At 39.5% G+C, this 18640-nt stretch overlaps 1 protein-coding gene and 1 long non-coding RNA gene across 5 annotated transcripts in view; one reads left to right on the top strand and one right to left on the bottom strand.

The window, feature by feature from the left end:
• The window catches only part of TTC27 (tetratricopeptide repeat domain 27), a 174329-nt gene that overhangs the window by 27065 nt on the left and 128624 nt on the right, over positions 1 to 18640 (bottom strand). For 2 of the 3 annotated variants that reach the window (XM_006131309.5, XM_025188780.3), the window contains 3 exons: positions 11361 to 11459; positions 9275 to 9327; positions 5267 to 5432 (listed from right to left, as the gene is read on the bottom strand). In XM_006131309.5, coding sequence (XP_006131371.3) covers positions 5267 to 5432; positions 9275 to 9327; positions 11361 to 11459 — 318 coding nt within the window. The remainder of the gene's footprint in view (positions 1 to 5266; positions 5433 to 9274; positions 9328 to 11360; positions 11460 to 18640) is intronic. The other variant, XM_006131310.5, reaches the window with a different exon arrangement.
• The window catches only part of LOC102451684 (uncharacterized), a 42742-nt gene that overhangs the window by 9703 nt on the left and 14399 nt on the right, over positions 1 to 18640 (top strand). The window lies entirely within an intron of this gene.

Here is an 18640-nt window from a genome sequence, read left to right as displayed (position 1 = left end):
CTCTAAAGAGATCCTGAAAGGGAATAAAGTCATCAGCTATAGTTGGAGGCAGTGGCATGGCTGCCTCATCAGGTGAAGACAATGAATTTGTATCTGGGGATGTAGCCAGGCCTGACTTGCAAGACTGTGGATCAGCAGTTTCCTGCTGCTTCCTCTGTGGAGACTGAGGTGGAGGAGAGGGTACAGGCTGGGAACGTTTCTTTTTCTGAATGTCTTTAGGTAGTCATGCCCATGGGGTCCAATATTGCCACTATGCAGCATAATGCACAGGCGGTGGCATCCACGGGTATGGACCTCAGAGGGGCATGCTCACTGGATGCTTAAAGGTGGGATGAGTTGAAGACACATATTTCGGTACTGGGCAATAACTGGGGTGAGAATGATAGCCCCTCCTCATTGTCATCATCGCTGGAGAAAAGTGGAGGTGATGAGACATGTTTTGGTAACACTGATGGAGGTGACTTGTTGGTACTAAGGAATGGAGAATTAAATGTAGATGAAACAGCAAGGTCTCCCCGGTGTAAATACCTGGGTGCCAGAGTAGTTGGTACCATGAACGGTACCAGGGCTGGCGTGGTTGTGGTTGGCACCAATGTGGGATGCAGTGCTGAGGTAGATATGATGCTATTGGTGGGACAGTGCTGATGAACTGCATGGCTGGTTGCTGTGGTACAGTGGCAATAGGCATTGGTGCTGAGAGTTCAACAGTCTGGTTACTTGGTGCTATAGTATGTGCCGAGACACGAGAGGCAGGCACAGAAGGGCTTGTAGCCTCAGTACGGGCTCCGTGGGTACCGTGCCTGGAGAAAGTCTGATCAATGCTAGAAGTGCCCAGGGTGTCAAGTGCTGAGGCGAGGTGACCTCTCAGCCCTTGGTACCGATTTTTCGGTTGTGCGCTGCTTAGGCGACTGCCCCTTGTGCTCCCGTCTTTGGGGATTCCCCTCCCTTTTTAAGTCTTGTCAAGACCTTGTGTGCCAAGGTCCAAGGAGGGATGTTGTGCCTTTTCTAACAATCATTTTCAGGCTGAGGTCCCTGCCACTGCGCCTCAAGTTTGGTGCAGTGCTGGCAGTCCTGTTGAACATGGGACTCCCTGAGGCATTTCACTTAGCGTGCCCATCGGACACAGATATGTCATCATTACAGGCCAAACGACATTTAAAGCCTGGTGACCCTGGCATTGTGGTGAATGCAAACAGTGGGAGATTAAGTTGGCGAAAACTGGAGGTTTTCTTGTTTTGTTTTAAGGTAGATGAATTTGGATAAGGCATAGGGTAACTGAGGAAGAAAGAACTAAAAATTTAACTACTTATCTACAGGATTAATGAAGAGTGATGAGCACTGCTGAGCTCAGTCTTAAGCTGGGGATGGTAAGAAGGAACTGAGGGGGAGGGTGGCCACGCATGCACAATAGATCCGAGTGGCACACATACTCCTCCCCTGCCACAAATGCAAGGCCCCCATGCACTGCTGTGAAGAATCTGGTCTGCAGCGCTGGGACGCACCAACACCTGCTGTGGAGACCTATAGGAACCTCTCTCGAAGAAGGGTTTAGATACGCCAAGAAAATGGGATTTACCTGGAACGGGTCTGCTTCTCATTAAACCACACAGAAAAAAGACAGAATCACCAGGAAAGTGCAAGGAGCTGGCTGGGGGTACATCCTCCTCTCTGGGACTGCCCCAATCTGGAGCCTCCCAGCCCACAGGTGCCCTTTTAGGGAGAGCAGGAAGTGCTGAAGCTCTCCTACCTCCTCTGATTCATATGGGAACACTGCTCACTATTCCCCATCAGGGAACAAGAGGAAAGTACATAGTTTGTTGCATTCCTCACGCTGGCTGGGGCTTGCAGGGGGCAGACATACCTTGACCTGCCCCACCTGAGGGACATGTACTACTCCCTTAGCAGTACCTGCTGGAGCTGCAGCAGCCATGGAAAGACACTTCTCACCTGGCTCCAAGCTGTTGTGGTGAGAGGGGACTGGAGTAGTCCTCTTTTCCCAGGCAGCCTACATACTGAACCCCTCATTCCCAATTGCTCCCCAGAGCAATGATTCAAATAATGCACATACATTTTCATTTTATTTTCCAAAAATACAAAAATTCATTGAGTTAGGAAACCCAAACAATTTCAGGTAAATCTAGGTTTTTTATATCGGGGAAAAATTGTCAAATTTTAAGGGCCAGGACTATAAAAAGGAATGCTAAGAATAACATGCACATGATTTTAGTGACACTATTCAGGAATCAGTTTTTAATACTACTTGATATAATATAGCCCTTTATTCAACCTTAATTCTTACCGATCAATATAGATGTATGTATGTATGGTGAACGTTATGTTTCTTAAAAGGTGCCAAAGAATCTCCTTCAAGTTTTTTCCTTCAACTAATATCTAGGTGCCATGACCAACAGTCTGTCTTGCGAACATGTTCCATTCAATCATTTTTGTTCTGATTAATGAGCTTTAAAATGTACACATTGTAAATGTAAGTGTTCATATTGCAAATCTGAGAAGGAGCTGTAAGCTAAGGAGAAGGAGAGGAAGCTTTCTTATATATGAAAGGCAGTGCTGTCACTTAATATATTCATTTTTAATATCTTAAAAACTCCAGCGTTAGCTTAGACATGTGATCCATGGAAAGATCAACTGTTAGTGTACCACATCTCAGTTTTCCCAAGATGACTGTTATTTTAGATATAGGAATGAATATTATTTTCTCTTTATAATTTGACTATAGCCTCTGTAATGTGTACACATTCAATCTCACAAAATATCCTATAGCCTATTATATTTCCCACCCTGAAGGGATCTGTGATATCATTAGATAACTAGAATAACTCAGGAGCATCTTTTCCCACAATTACATTGTGTGGTCACAAGTCCAAAACAGAAAAGCTATGACCTCGTGTACAACTAGAAAACATAATATAATTCAATTACCAACTCCTTTTAATAAAATTGTATTTGTTTAAAACGTATTTGTATAATATGCTGAAATAAAATTAAGAATCTTAACACAGCATACAAAAAGAGAGATATTCTAAATTACTTCAATTACACACTAAATATACATTAGTACATGTAGTCTTATATCGGACAATACTGAAACAATGGGCTACGAAGCACACCTTGGGTGATTTTTTAATGTATAAGAGATAGCTGCATTAGTCTGTTTTCGCAAAAACAACAAGGAGTCAGGTGGCACTTTAAAGACTAACATATTTATTAGGATAAACTTAAACAACAAATGGTCTGGTAGCACTTTATAGACTAACAAAACATGTAGATGGTATCATAAGCTTCCGAACATTTATTAGGGTATTAGAGCATAAGCTTTCATGAGCTTCAACTCACTTCCTCAGATTCTGAAGAGAAAAGGGGATTTTTCTCTTCACCATCTGAGGGAGTGTGTCATCGCTCACAAAAACTTATTCTCTAATGCTCTAATAAATGTGTTAAGTCTTTGAAGTGCAGCTGGACTCCTTGTTTTTTTTAACGTATGGGTCAAGGACTTGTACTGTTAAAGCATTATGCACTAATTTATATGTAGCCTCCTAATTTAGATTGTTATTTTATACTGATTTGTCCAATGTTTATGTTCTTCCCCCTTTCTTTCTTGACATGTCAATTAATACAGCTGAATGTATCTATCAAGAACATCAAGTTGTGTTGGCATGGAAAGAGGCATTACACACACCAACTTCCACTTAGCCACATCTACAGTCTATTTGTTTTTATCTATATATTTTTAGCTATGAGAGTACTTTGTACCTCTCTAAGCAATTATTGATATAAGCCTTCCTGTAATTCTTAATCAGATTTAGGGTTGTTCACAACCACATATGAAAATCCCTCTAATTGCATAAAGCTACGTTAAAGAGAATATGCAGAAACTTGGAAGACTTTTGAAGGTTCCTTTCTACTAGGACACCATAAATGGAAACTCAGGACATCTAAAATTGATACAGTCCTAAAAAAACAAAAAACAGTTTGTGATTGAAAATTGTATGGGAGAACAGAACAGAAAGGAAAATTATGTAACAAAATGGAAAATCATTCTAACCACTATGCTAAAAGCGTAAGTGAATATCCAAAATACAATCCTAAAAACACACTTGATTCTGAAAGGAGCATGTACCAGCACAAAACACGTGAAGTCTCACAGCAGAAAAGGCACACTTTTTGACATGTTATGTGAATGCAGGACATTTTACTCTGTTAGGCTAATGATAATTTGATCAACCAGAGTGATATTAGGATCAGTTCTGGACTGTATTGTATAACACAAATATTATCTGAATTAGTAATTCAGAAAGTCACTTCATATCTAGAAAATTTACACTATGTCTCCATGAATAAACAGGATTCCTTGCTAATTACAGCATCGTAGCTGCCAACAGACTAATCCTTTCCATATGGAACACTATAGTTTCCATAGATATTGATTTGTGCTTGAAATACACGAGAGAGCTTTAAAACATTTCAGTGTTAGATATCTCAAATGTGACTGATTTTACTGATACGGAACCACCACTGACTTGCGTGTGGCAGTTTTATACAACTGATTAATACTAATACTTGAGCACTTCTGGCACTTAAAAAGTAAACCAACAAAACAAGAAAGGCAAGCAAGATTCCTTTTGACTACCATAGTATAGATTGTTCTTCACATTGCAGGATCAAACTCAATGTTTGTCATGGCTATAAAGCACATTTAATATTAAAAAACAAACATACCAACAATAGCTTTCATTTACTGTAGTGAAAGGCATATAAAGTTCATCCATTACATTTTCAGTTGTGGATTATGCAGGTTTAAAATCACAATTACATATTTTTCAATACATGAAATTTAATTCATTTGCAAAGGTTTGCTTTTATAAGATATTCACTTTCAAATGTATGGGGAAAAAATCATAACCTTACTACAGCTGAATGGTTTAAAACAATCTGTATTAATAATTACAGTGAGATACGTAACAGTGCATGAAATATGAAAAAAATCCCCAACAGTTTAATTTAGGGAGGGACCTGAGCAGCAAACTCTAAATCTACTCTTCCCCAAAGCCAGAGTACTGTTTTCATCTCCCCTCTTTATAATCAAAGTCTCATAAAGAAGCAGACTTGCCTGGATATCTTTCATTGCAAATAATGCTATCAGTATTGAAATGTTCTTGATAATGATGCAAATAACCGCTACAAAAAAAAAAGAAAAGAAAAAGACTATATATGAACATGTAAAAACATAAAAAGTAATCTGTCTGACCTGCACATCTTTGTACTTTTCTTGTAAATCCATGAGCCGATGATAAGCTTTTATTGCTTCTGAAAACTCTCCAAAGTCTGTACTGGTAACAAGATAGTTCTCCCAAATCTGCCAGTGTTCATAGTTACACTTGAGCGCTTCTTGAAGAGTGCGAAATGCTTTGTTTCTAGTTAAGAATAAAAAGAAAATATTTGGTATTTAATATATTAAAAGCATTTTGTATTTACTTAAAGGCTACATAATTCACAAATACATTTTGAAAACTGATGCAACATTAAGATTAGTTGCTCAGAATTTACATGAAAGTCTGGGAATCACTTTCTTTCAATCCCTTCCACTCAAACCAGTTAATTCCACAGATGTGTGTGTTTCTCTCTCTCCGATACCAATTGTCCTTAGTGAGAATGACATGGCTGTTGGCCTTGCCACAATAATTTCTCCTCTATTACTGTTCTAGAGACATATATTGGATCAGTGGTCTTTGACCACTTTCAATTCCTATGTCCCTGGAACAGCCACACAAGCAGACCATGGGTTTGCTTCCTGAGAACTCAACCTCCGGTGTTGAGCCATTTTTTATATGCCTTCCTTTGCAAAAGACATTGTTAGCCCTTTACTTAAGTAATCACAGAAAATGAAAATACTCCATCAATCTCCCCTCACACATAATCCTCAAAAGAAAAACAACATAATTTACTGTCTTAAGTTGTCTACAAATACTTGACTGATCAAACATAAGGTTTTGATCAAGATGCACAAATATTATTGTCATTAACCAAAAGCGATAAATAGAGTTTTAGCGCTTTTCTGATTAAAAGCAATGAAAGGAGCACTAGTATAATGGACAGTATTTCTGTTATGCATATAAAGAAAATAATACAATACATGCAACAATATTATATAAGAAAAGAAACTAGAAAGCAGGTGTTATTTGAGCACTTTAGGCCATTTGTATTGATATTTTTAATCTAGAAACTGAATTCTGCCAACTAATGACGACAACACAATCAACCTCTCACTGAGGTTGTAATTGATTTTTGAAAAATAAAACAGCTTTTTAATGCTCAGTTATTACCAGGGAAGGAAATATGAAAGTGACAACATTTCACAGCACAACAAAAAAAATTTTCAACACTTAATATTTTTTGTGTCTGTTAAGGGCATGAAATACTTCACAATTTTGGCATAAGTTTCTCTGGATAATAACTACACCACAAAAACATGGAGAGGGGCTGTCAGGGCTTACTGGAGAAAGACTGTCTGCTTTATGTCTGAAGGAGAGGAAGTCAGAAACTGCTGCAAAGAGGTAGGCATTTGGTAGCATTCACTCACTTCTTCAAGAATGTGGGGTTTGAAAGATTTAAAGATACAAACCCTTCCTTATTACATGCAGCAAGGAAAGCCAACAACCAGATTCCTTCTACTAGTAGAGGCAAACATCAAGTTGGGTTAGGACCTGTTGTGGACATCATGCTAGTTGCTCTTGCATACAGTTTCAGTGGAGTGAGTTTTTTGCCTTCTCCCAGCAAGGACCCGGGAGAACCTTTTTGGATATGAAGAATATATGGTAGGCCATATATGGTAACTTATTTCATAAGGTTGGGTGGAGATACAATGCAGGTACTCCACCGGGAAGGCATCCAGAGATCAAATAAATGGCATGGAAAGGACTTAAAAGGAGATCCTTGGGGGAAAAAAAAAAAAAAAAAAAACAACCCTGAATGGGGGAGGCGTTTCAGGTACTCTTGACTGGTATGGCAGGGGGACAAACTCTCCCCCCCCCCCCGCCCTCTATTGTCATTGTCCACCTTATACCTCCTACAAAGGTGGTAGATGATAAGGTCCAAGCACTGAGTTGGTGGGGGACCGGGATGGAAATAAAAGGAGGCTAGGGGAGCCCCAAGTAATGATTAAAAGTAATATGGATTGACCTGCACACCAGTTTTCATCTGCTGTGTAGTCCCAGACATCTGTATAATAAAGTTGTGTCTGATTAAAACCCATATCACTTGTCTCCATTCTTCTTTCAGTATACCCAGACAATACCATAAAATTGAAGTCATAGTAAAAAAAAAAAAGTTAAGTAGAATAGATTGCTAAATAGTGCCTTAGTCCCGTGCTGTAAATGGACAGGCAAAAATCATTCTGATGTAGGTGCCAAAGAGAACAACATCCTTTGACTGGAAAAAAAATACTGTGCATTAACTACTTCTGAATTAAAACACTGCATTTTGAGACCACGTCTTCACTAGCAGGAAGATTGATGCTCTGATAGGGATGTTAAATTTAGATTAATCAACTAATCGAATAGTTGATGGAATTTCCATTGACTACTCGATTAGTCGATAAGGGCGCCACTGCCTCTGAAATGTAGCAAGAGCAACACTGACTCTTGCTACATTTCAAAAGCAAAATGCACATGGAGGACATGGCAAGCAGGGGACTCAAGCAGTCCCCGGCTGGCCCCGTGCTCCTCGCAGCTGTGAAAGTAGAAAGAATTATACTGTAAGAGAAAGATGAATTGTGCTGTAATAATTGAATAAGTTGAAGGAATTCTGTTTGTCTTTTAAGAGGAAGAAGAAAAGTATGTTAATGTTGATTGTAGGTATGCAGATCAAGGTGCTAGCCAGATGGGCCTAAGTTTAACAGGAAAAGGAACATTAGGTGTTAGGCAGAAAGCAATTCCAGATAATCAAGGAGATATGGACAGGAGATTGCTGTGTGCTTGATATTGAAATGAAGATACTTAACCACACTAATAATGTGAAGTTTTGCCCCTCTTTTGATCCTGTTAACTTGGCCTTTTGACTGTATAAATCAAGGGGTTTGAACCTTGTTTGAGGCTCACATTTTCTGGATGCATTTTAGCAGAGCTTTGCTGAAATAAACAGAGCGGTCTGACAAATCTGTGAGTCCTGTCTGACTTTGACACAGCACTTCTTCTGGAATGTACAAGATCCCTTCTCTTGCTACATTTCCAATATGGAAGCACCTCCAGTTCCTTCCACCCCCACAGAGACAGCGCTGGGGGGAACCAGTTTTAAACAGATTCCCTCCAGCACTGGCTCCTGCTTCCCCTACCTTGCTGCCTCTTTCTGATAGAGGCGGGGGAGGGGGGGTAGGGGGGGCAACTATAAGCATATGCATATTGAATAGTCGACTAGTCGCTTACATCCCTATGCTCTGGCATTTGATCTTCTGGAGTTTGATTTAGCAGGTCTAGTAAAGACTCACCAACTTGAACGCTGAGATTGCCCCGGTCAGCACCAATACTCCTTGATTTGCAAGGAGTAAGGAACGCACCCATCCACCTCCCGCTGTGGAGACAGCACCAAGGTCAAATTAAGGTACACTGACTCCAGCTACGCAATTAATGTAGCTGGAGTTGTGTATCTTAATTCCTCCTTCCAGGTAAGTATACACAAAGCCTGAGTGACTGCATAACCAGCCTGGCTTGTGAACTGGCAACAAGCTGTCCTTTTCAGAGTTCAACAGGCACAATGAATACATAAGTAACTGTATGATTCAAGCTTCCTGATTTCTGAGGGTGAAGTAACTTCAAGACTTTCACAAAGACACCAGGACAAGTACAGAAAATAAATAGCACAGACAAGTACAGAAAATTCTCTCAATTAACCTGTTCTTCTAATATAAAGCCCTTGCGAGAATATTATCAAAAGGCATCTATAGGAAACTTTATAATATTAAAGTCTCAAATTACAGAAATCTGAATTAGGTGATTTGAGTCTGGGTTTCATCTATTAATGGTTAATTTAGAGGAAAAAACCAAAAAGTAGACTATTATGTGTATGCATCTCTATCTGCTGAATGGTGATTAATTTTTAATGAGAGTCATTGAAGGACACCTAATGGGAGACTACAAAAAAGAGTAGAGGGCTGGTATTAATGAGTAAACCCAACTGTGAGAATAATATCCGTGTTGGGAAAAAGAAAATCTGAAATATTTATTTTGGAAGCAGTATTCCCTAAAGCTTTTGAAGTACCTACTTTTGTTTCAATCTGATATATGCAGTTGATAAATTGTTCCAGGCTTCAGCATTCTGCAATTACAAAAATAGTTAAAAAAAATCAAAGACATTCTGCTTATTTGGGAAAAACAATCTGAACAGCACATGAAATTATACTAGATTTACATGATGAATTTTCCTGTTCATGTACATATATATTAATAAATACAAATACATGTTAAATACTAAGGTTGCAATGACATGAATTAAAAATATTAAATTTGCACAATAAATAACATTGTAGCAATAGTCAAATAAGATAAATGCTTAAATGGCAATACTTAAATTAATTCTATTCTAGCACTCCATATATTGAGTCTGATTCTGTTTTCAATTACACTGATGAAAATCTGGAGTAAGTCTGTTGAAGTCAGAAGTAAAAATGGTCTAAATCCAAAATAAGAAGAGAACCAGAATATTTCAGTGAAATTCACTCTTGAGCTTAAGACAGCAGCCATATGGACCATTCAAGGCTCCAGTGTCTTGCAGGCTTAGGTTAGACTTAACTAGTATACTGGTCTTATGATAGACTTATGCACAGAATGAAATTTCACCTGCTATTACTAAGGGTACGTTCACACTACAAGTGCTATAATGGCACAGCTGCAGTGCTGCTGCTACACTGTTGTCATACAGTACTGAAGACACTTGCTACTGAGATGCAAAGTGTTTCTCCATTGCTATAGCAAATCTATCCTCTGGAACAGAGATAGCTAGGTCTAGAGAAGAATTCTTCCATCAACTTCACTGTGTCTATACTGGGGCTTGAGGTTAGGCTAATTATGTCTCTTGCAGGGTATACATTTTTCATACATCAGAGGGGTAGCCGTGTTAGTCTGAATCTTCAAAAGCGGTGAGGAGTCCTGTGGCACCTTATAGACTAACTGAAGTGTTGGAGCATAAGCTTTCGTGGGCAAGACCCACTTCGTCAGATGCTTTGCCCACGAAAGCTTATGCTCCAACACTTCAGTTAGTCTATAAGGTGCCACAGGACTCCTCGCTGATTTTTCATACAACTGATCAACATAGCTAGGTCAACCTAAGTTTTAGGTGTAGATGGACTAAGAGCCTAATCCTGAACCCTTTACTCATATAACTAGTCCCATTTAAGCCATCAGGAAATCAAATGGTCTATTCCTCTGAATACAGATAGGACTGCACTGCTTCAAACAAGTCAGAATGATTTCAATAAAAAGCTGACTTTAATTTATAGTTGAACAATAATTTTATTGATAGAAGAAAGTGCACAATTGAATTATATTTCTGTAAGCCTGGCAAGGATGGACTCACACCTGCATTGATCTGCAAAGGTAGATCATAAAAAGGTGGATCTCAATTTGTGGAAGATTGAGTTCAACCTTAAATTTAGTCCTAAAGGCCAATTACCTACCTTTTCTTCAGTAAGTGTTTCTGAGATTATTTGCCATTGCCACAGAAAGGTTAAGTAGCACAGCTGACTGAAAAGTGCAGGAGGCTCCTTTAAAGTCTAAAGAGGTAATTAATTATCAGTTTAAAAATATGCTCCTTCACTTCTAATTTTTTTTTTTTAATAAAAAACGTTTGGTACTATCTGCTTTGTTTTAGTGTTGTACGACGCCACAAGGGCTTTATCTGGCAGAATATATGAAGTCAAGTGGCAAGCGAGTCTTTATGTGACATGAGAAATATACATCCTTTGTGGACAAACAGGGTAAAAACTGAACAATCAGAACTAAGGAATTAATATTTTTTTTCTTTTAGTGCCTAGTTACATCCATATAAACTATTAGATAAGCAAAGAGGCTAGATCTAAACTACAGCTTTTTCAGATTTATTTTCAGAAGAGGTTTTTCCGAAATTTGGCCTATCTACACTGGGCCAAATTTTGGAAAAATCGCCCTCTTTTGGAAGATCCTTTCTTCCTCATGGAAGCGTGTTTGCACTTCTGGAAGAAAAAAAAAAGGCGGAAGAGAAAATGCGTTCCCTGGACGCAGCAGAGTTTTTCCAGGATACCTCTGGTATCCTGGAAAACCCCCACAGTGTAGACATACCCAGCGTGAATCAAGTCATCGGTAAATTGTACATACTTCAGGTTCCAACGTCACACAGCGCTGAAATGCTTTGGCAGCACCATCATAGTCTTCCAACGCTAAATAGGCACAACCCAGGGAAAACCACACACCTAACTAAAAAAAAAAAACACACAAAAAGGAATTCAGTATGTACATTCTGTATGAAAGAATTAAAGTTTCCTCTATGCTCAAATCCATATATTTCTTGTTGTTTTAGAACACTGTGTGCTGTATTTAAAGCCCTTTAACTTCCAGTTTTTATTTTGTTTAGAATTTTTCAGTCTATTACATTTGTGATACTGTACCCTGTATTCTTCACAGTGATATAACAACAGGATTACAGAGTAATGATGATGCCTTTTGTAAAAAACAAATCACGTGAGGTACCGTCAGAAAATTATGGTTTGCCAAATAGGATTATCCAATTTATATGCATGAATTGTTTTTGTATCTGAAGTTTCAATATTGACTAGGGATCTGTAATTCTAATGAGCTTATTCTTTCAGATACAGCCAGCCTTTCAGATACAACGATGAAGTCACATGGGGCAGATGGCCCCTCAACAAAGACAATGGCCTGTGGGACAGCTTTACCTTCCTGTGGGTGTTTTGGCCAGCCTGTAAGCAATGGTTGCTATAATTCTACAAAGACATGTGACCAGAACTCATGTCTCTGGACTCCATTTTGGGATCTCAGTATTTTTCCATAAATCAGTCTGGGAGCCACGTTTTGAAACAAAGGGTTCCTGCCATATGCTAAAGCTATGTAAATAGGGCTCTACTAAGTTCACGATCATGAAACACGTGTTAAGGACTATGAAATCTGCTCTTTTGTGTGCTTTAACCCTATAAAGATTTCTTGGGGAGAGATGACCACTTCTCAAACAGGAAGTCCTCATCCAAAAGTGAGTTGCAGGGGAGTCACTAGGCTATTTTAAGGGATCGTGGTATTACCATCCTTACTTCTGTGCTGACTTCAAGTTGGATGGCTGGAGAGCAATGGCAGTTGACTGGGCACTCATCCCAGAAGTCAGCACACCACCAGCAGCAGTACAGAAGTGTGGCAGTAGCAAACCATACCACCTTTCTATGCTGCTGCCTTCATAGTTGGGTGGCCAGAGAATGGCAGCTGCTGACTGAGGTTCCAGCTCTGCAAAGCAGTAGCACAGAAGTAAGGGTGTCAATACCATAACATGCCACCCTTTTTTCTCCCCTGATACTGCTGGCAGCAGCTCTCTCCTTCAGAGCTGGGCTCCTGGTCAGCAGCTGCCACTCCCCAGCTGCTCAGTTCTGAAGGCTATGCCACTGCTAGCAGTAGCACAGAAGTAAAAGTAGCAGTAACGCCACTGCCCTGACAACTCCTGAGACAGGACACTAGAGAATGAGCATAGGACTCAATGGACAAGAAGACTGGGACAGGAGCCAAGTGGGGCAGGGGGGAGAAATGAGAGAGATCAGACAAGGAACCAGAGAGTGAGGGGAAAATGGGACAGTATAAGCAAAGATTTGGAGTTCTCTGAAATCAGACTAGGAGATCTGAGAAGGAGGCTGGGACCAGAAGTTAATGGGACAAAGAATGTGGGCCAAAGGGTGGCCACAGGCGAAGAAAGAAAGACAGATCAGACAAGTGGTCAGAAAGATAAAGCCAGGGTTGGTGGGCAATGAGACTATGACTTGGATGAAAAGCCTGATGAGTGGAGGCTGGGACTGAATAAGTGAGGAGAATGAGATGGCGTGAGGAGCCAGAGGTGAGGAAGATATAGGTTTGGGACAAAGACAGTGACAGGCTGTGTGGGGCTCAGACACAATGCTCAAGCTCGGAGAAAAAACAGGCAGAAGAATTGACGCCTACTAGAGCACACTCCCCTCCTGAGCCTGAAATGGAACTCAAGACTCCTCAGTCTCAATATTCTTTGCTGTATCCAAGTATCTGTGAAACCCACAGGTAATGAGTCCCATTCCAATCTCATGTTTTTCACAGGGTTCTGGAAGGAAGGAGAGACTACTGTCTGCTTCATTTATTGCATAATCTGGAAATTTTATAGTAAATTAGGAAGCTGATTGCATGTAAAGAAAGAGCAACCTCATGGTTAAGACAGTTAAAACGCTACACTGGAAAATTGGATTCTTTCTGCCAGAGTTCCTATTTGATGCTAGTCAACTAACTTACACCAAACTTTCCACAGTCACTAATTGTGTATTCCTCATTTTCTGGGCACCCAATGTGGCACTCTCTACGGTCTAATTTTGAAGATGTGATGAGCACTCAACTGAAACTGAAGTCAATGGGAGATGTGCTTTGAATGACTTAAGTAAATCAGGTCTTCAGAATTTCAATTTGGGCAGCCAACACTTAGCTGAAATTTGACCTTAATTTCTGTGCCCCCATTTCTCAACCATGCTGTTGAAAAAACATCATTTGAGAAGCACTCAGATAATACTAAGTGACTACTGTCAGAGAAAATATGAGGAAATATTTCGCTCTCTCGCCATAGCAGGAGTTGAATAGTGTGAAGTAAATAAGGCACTGAGACACAGTGGACAAGGAGAAAACAAAATATCGAATAGCTGTTTAATAAATGAGAAACCTTAATATTATTTTAACAGTTTATGTGGGATTATATATAAACTAAGAAGAGCTAATTGAAAGCACAGATACTTAAAGCACCTGATAAATACACTGTTCGACCTGTATGCTGGGTAAAATAAGTAGATATGGGCTATGGGGTTTTCTAAGTGATGATGCTATACGGCTTCATGCCTCTATGACATCATATCGGGGCAAAGCAGCCAATAAGCATATCCAGTATCTGGGTTGTTTAAAGAATTTCCAGGAGGATGCATACCGACTTTCTGACTATTATTCATACCCATGTCACTTCTAGAATAGACTATTAAAATGTACTCTGAATGGGGCTATATCTTAAAACAATCTGGAAACTGAAGCTGATGCAGAAATTTATTTCCCTGGCAACTGAAGTATCTTACTGAATGCATAAAAGATCAGTACTCTAAGATTTGCACTCACTGTTTCTGGATTGATAGGTGGAATCCAAGACGATTTTCAAAAGGAATGAAGGACCAATGAAAATGAGATGACTAATTTCCATATGCACTTTTGAAAAATTCCTCCCAAGGAGTTGTCCTTGACCTGTACATTTTAAAAAGCTTAGGATTCACCTAAGGAGCTGCTAAAAATCTTGGCCACAAGCTTTAGTAATGGCCATTCTGACCACTATAGAAAGTGGCCTTTGAAGTTTTTAATGTGTCTTTTGTAACTCTTAATTTTCTTTGATCCTCTGGTGTATTGAGGTAACATTTATCTGTCCTTTGAACATCTAGGAAGAATCATGGACTTTCTCTGTGTGTTTCTGATGTCAGTGATGTCATTTTTGACTAGGATGAAAAGTGAACTTGTTAAGATGCTAATTTAAAACTGATTGAGAGTATTCTGTGCAGAAAGAAGAATTCCTCTTTGTTGGAAAGGACATCAAATCTGACAACTCTGCTGGCTGATGTAATAATTGCTCAGAGGAAAGCGAATGAGAAGTAGTGCAAGGCAAACTTTGTCAGAGATTCAAAAATAATTTTGTGAAGGCTTGTGCAACTAGGTTAATGTTCCTTTTTGGCAATAACTTATTGGCTTGTGGTCCAAGTCTGTCTACTGATTAGAAAAACAGAGATGAGAATAAATTGCAAAGACTTGATTTAGGGCAGATACTGTCACAGGAGGATAATTTAGGCTCAGATCTATGTGATACCCAGTGATCAGGAAGCTCAAGGCAAGTTTAGAATAAGATCTTAACCCAGTTTGCTTATCTAAGTTCATTTTGCCACTGCCAATCAGTACAAGGCTGACTGATTTTCCAAGGGAGATTCTTAAGAATAAGACTACTTTTATTGAACTGTTAGAAGCTTTGAAATCCAGTTGCAGTTGATGGCAAGCTGACTTGCAGAGAGATACTGATATATGACTTATTTGAAGGCTCTCTAAAACCCATGCAGGGTAGCATGCAAAGTTATATGAGCCAAATGATTTGGTCTGCTACTTCCAGAAAAGTGCTTGCAGAGTTGTTATAGCCATGTTGGCTCCAGGATAGTAGAGGACAAGGTGAGTGAGACAATATATTCAATTGGACTCACTTCTGTTGGTGTAAGATAGCTTTTGAGCCAAAGGGAACTCTTCTTCAGCTCTGGAAAAGGTATTCAAGTATCACAGCTAAATAGCAGTGAACACAAAAGGTGGAAGCAATTTTGAGGCTTCTCAAGTTAACTCAACTATCACCCTTCGTTCTCCATCTAATTCACATGTTGTAATTCTACTTGAGAAGTGAGTCAGTAGCATGAAGTGGATTGCACATGTGTCAGGAGTTCTCACTTGCAGATTATTCAGTTGCCATCTGTCACTGGAATGGCCAGAACCCATAGTAGCAAGACTCTGGCTGTGAAAACTTAAGCCATTTCTGGTCTCAAACTCAAAGACCTGATTAAGGAGAATAATCAATTTCCTTGCCTAAGAAATCTTTGGGAACACTGGAGAACACAGATTTTAAAAACAGAGAATATGTCATTTATCTAGTTCAGTGTTTCTTAAACTTTTTAAGACTGAGGAACACCAACAATTTTTTTTAAATGAGGAACACCAAGGATTTTTTGTTGAGAAAAAAAACAAACAAAAAAGCGTGGCCATTTTGAACGCTGTTGTTCACAGTTTAAGAAACACTGATCTGGTTGAATTATTCATCATTTTGAGAGGATTTATTAATGTGCTTTATCCTTGTCTTAAGGAGTCAAAATTTACAGTTCTTCCAAGATACTATGGAAAAAGAGAACTAACTTTTGAAGGGATACATTTTAGGCAGATCTTTAGAAGACAATGGAGTATGAAAATCTTAAGTATCCAGGTAGAAAAAACCCAAATATGTGACTTTGTCCAACATGTCTCAAGCAATTTGCCTCTAATTCTTAGGTAGAGCATCTTGAGGAACAGGAATTTTCTCTTTCCTATGTGCAGGAAAGCTGATCCTTTTTATTTTTCTTGGATTGGCCTTCATTTCAAGCTTTCTTTTGGATGGAACACAGAAAATGAAGAGGAGATCTCAGCAAAACGCTTGTTAGTTTCACGCTGTAAGAAATAAAGCTTGTTGCCATTTATTAACCAAGACTGCTCTTGCCTTCAGTGGGAATTTTGCCCTAAATGCTTTTTCTCCCTTTGCATTTCCTGTGGGAGATAGGGAGTTGGAAGAGAAGAATGGATTCCCCCCGCCTTTTTTTTTAAAGCTTTTAATTTGTATATAGTTTGAGTGACATTGAATCCTTGTAAGAATCAGAATCAGGTGCTCAATCAGAATCAAACATGTTATTTAAGCATTAAATCACTTTGGAATTTAAATTTTCAATGCTTCAGGAAAATATTTTCCTACTAGAATTAAGATGATTTGTTTGTAGAGAGCTACAATTACTAGTGATGGTTTTGGTAGGAATCTGTGGAAAGACAGGAGATTTGGAGGGGGAAGGAATTATATTGCATCTTCTCAAGGATCTCAGGAACAGTTGGAGAAGCACAATATATAGATAGGTAACACACATAATAGTAGCACCCCCCCCCCCAAAAAAAAGATACTTGAGAAAATATAGCTCTGTAAACGGAGAGGTAAGTGTGGGTAGGTTCTGACAAGTCACTCACCTTTGGAAAGACAAGTAGAAGTCCTTTGTAATACAAATTGCAGACAGAGATTCTGATTTGCAGAGAAGTAAGAAAATATGAAAGATAGCATTGTAGTCCATGCTTGCAGGACAGTGCTGGGCAATCTATGGCCCACATGGCACAAGCAGCCCATCAGGGTTCTATGTGCAGCCCATGAGACATTTTGTAATTCATTGCCCAGGTGTATGGTTGCCAGATTCCTCTGGTTTCCATTCACAAATTTCCCCCTCATCAACATTACTGAAGTGACATGAACTGAATTAAGGTGGATGCTGACTGCACACAACACTGACAATGAGAGCTGTGTGCTCCCTGTACATCCAATCAATGCAAACTGCAAACTGCAAATACACAAGCACAGCTAGAAAAGTTACTCTATCCTGGGAGACCTTCATGTGGCCCACTGAGGTGAAGGGCCATTCATGCAGTCCACTCACTAGCCTAGGTTGGCCATCACTGATGCAGAAAATATGGATTCAATTTACAGCTCTGCACAGACTTTTTGTGAGATCTTAGGCAAGTCACTTAATATCTGTGCCTCACTTCCCTCTCTATATATTGGGGGTAATAGTAATCTCTCCCAATCTGTGTCTCTCTTGACTATTTAGATTGTAAACTATATGATCATTCAGTGCCCAACACAGCAGTGTTCTGATCTTGACTGGGGTCTTTAATACTACTCTAATGCAAATTACCATCACCACTACTAGTACAACAGTGATCATGCATAAGTGTATGAGTATCACGGGGGTCACGGATTCTGTGACTTTCCAGGACCTTTATAACTTCCACAGTGGCAGGGCTGGAAGCTGCTCCAGTCTCACAGATACTGGAGCAGCAGGCCAAGACTGAACAAGTGGGGGAATGATGGGGGTCTGGTAGGTGTGGGTATGTTTAATCAGCCTGAACAGTGGCCTGGGGCCTTTCTGGAGGCTGCCAGAGGTTAACCACCTACAGTGCTCCTACTATCGGCCTCCTACTCAAGTTATCTTTAGTAAAAATTAGGAAGAGATCACAGCTACCTTGCTGCCTGCAACCTGCCCACTACTCTTATTAAAAATACCCATGACAGAAACTTAATCGTAAACAACAATGGCAGAGAGAGACCAAGCAATTGTAGTTCACTTAGTAGAGACTGCTGTAGACAGATTAAATTGTATCTGTTGGTCTTAGAAGTCGGATAGAACAGTGCAGAAGGCCAGTTTTATTCAAACTTTCCTCCACATCAGGGAAAATGGTTACAAACTGAAGAAAGTGGAACAATAAGGCTGCCAGCTGCTTCACAGATGAAGGTAGCTTAAGGTCACAGATGCTAAATTACTGGTCTTAAGTTCTTATAAATGGCTCCAGAACTTTCTCTTGCACAGCTGCCTCTGTGGCAATGGAAAGATCTTAACAATTTTCCATGTAAGCTGCATTAGAAAAAGCTTTTGGTATTGCCAAAATAAGCAGGTGAAATGTGTTCTTATAATGCTTGGGAGATATGCTGAAGCATTTATAGACTCCAACACAAAAAATGTTGAATTAGTGATACAGCAAGAATATTTTCAATATACTATGTAACAAACAAATTGAAGATTAAGCTGAAA

Source organism: Pelodiscus sinensis, chromosome 3 (genome assembly GCF_052426305.1).
Source record: "Pelodiscus sinensis isolate ZL-2025 chromosome 3, ASM5242630v1, whole genome shotgun sequence".
Taxonomy (NCBI): domain Eukaryota; kingdom Metazoa; phylum Chordata; order Testudines; family Trionychidae; genus Pelodiscus; species Pelodiscus sinensis.
Note: the sequence above shows the minus strand (reverse complement) of the source record. Positions and strands in the feature narration are given on the sequence as shown.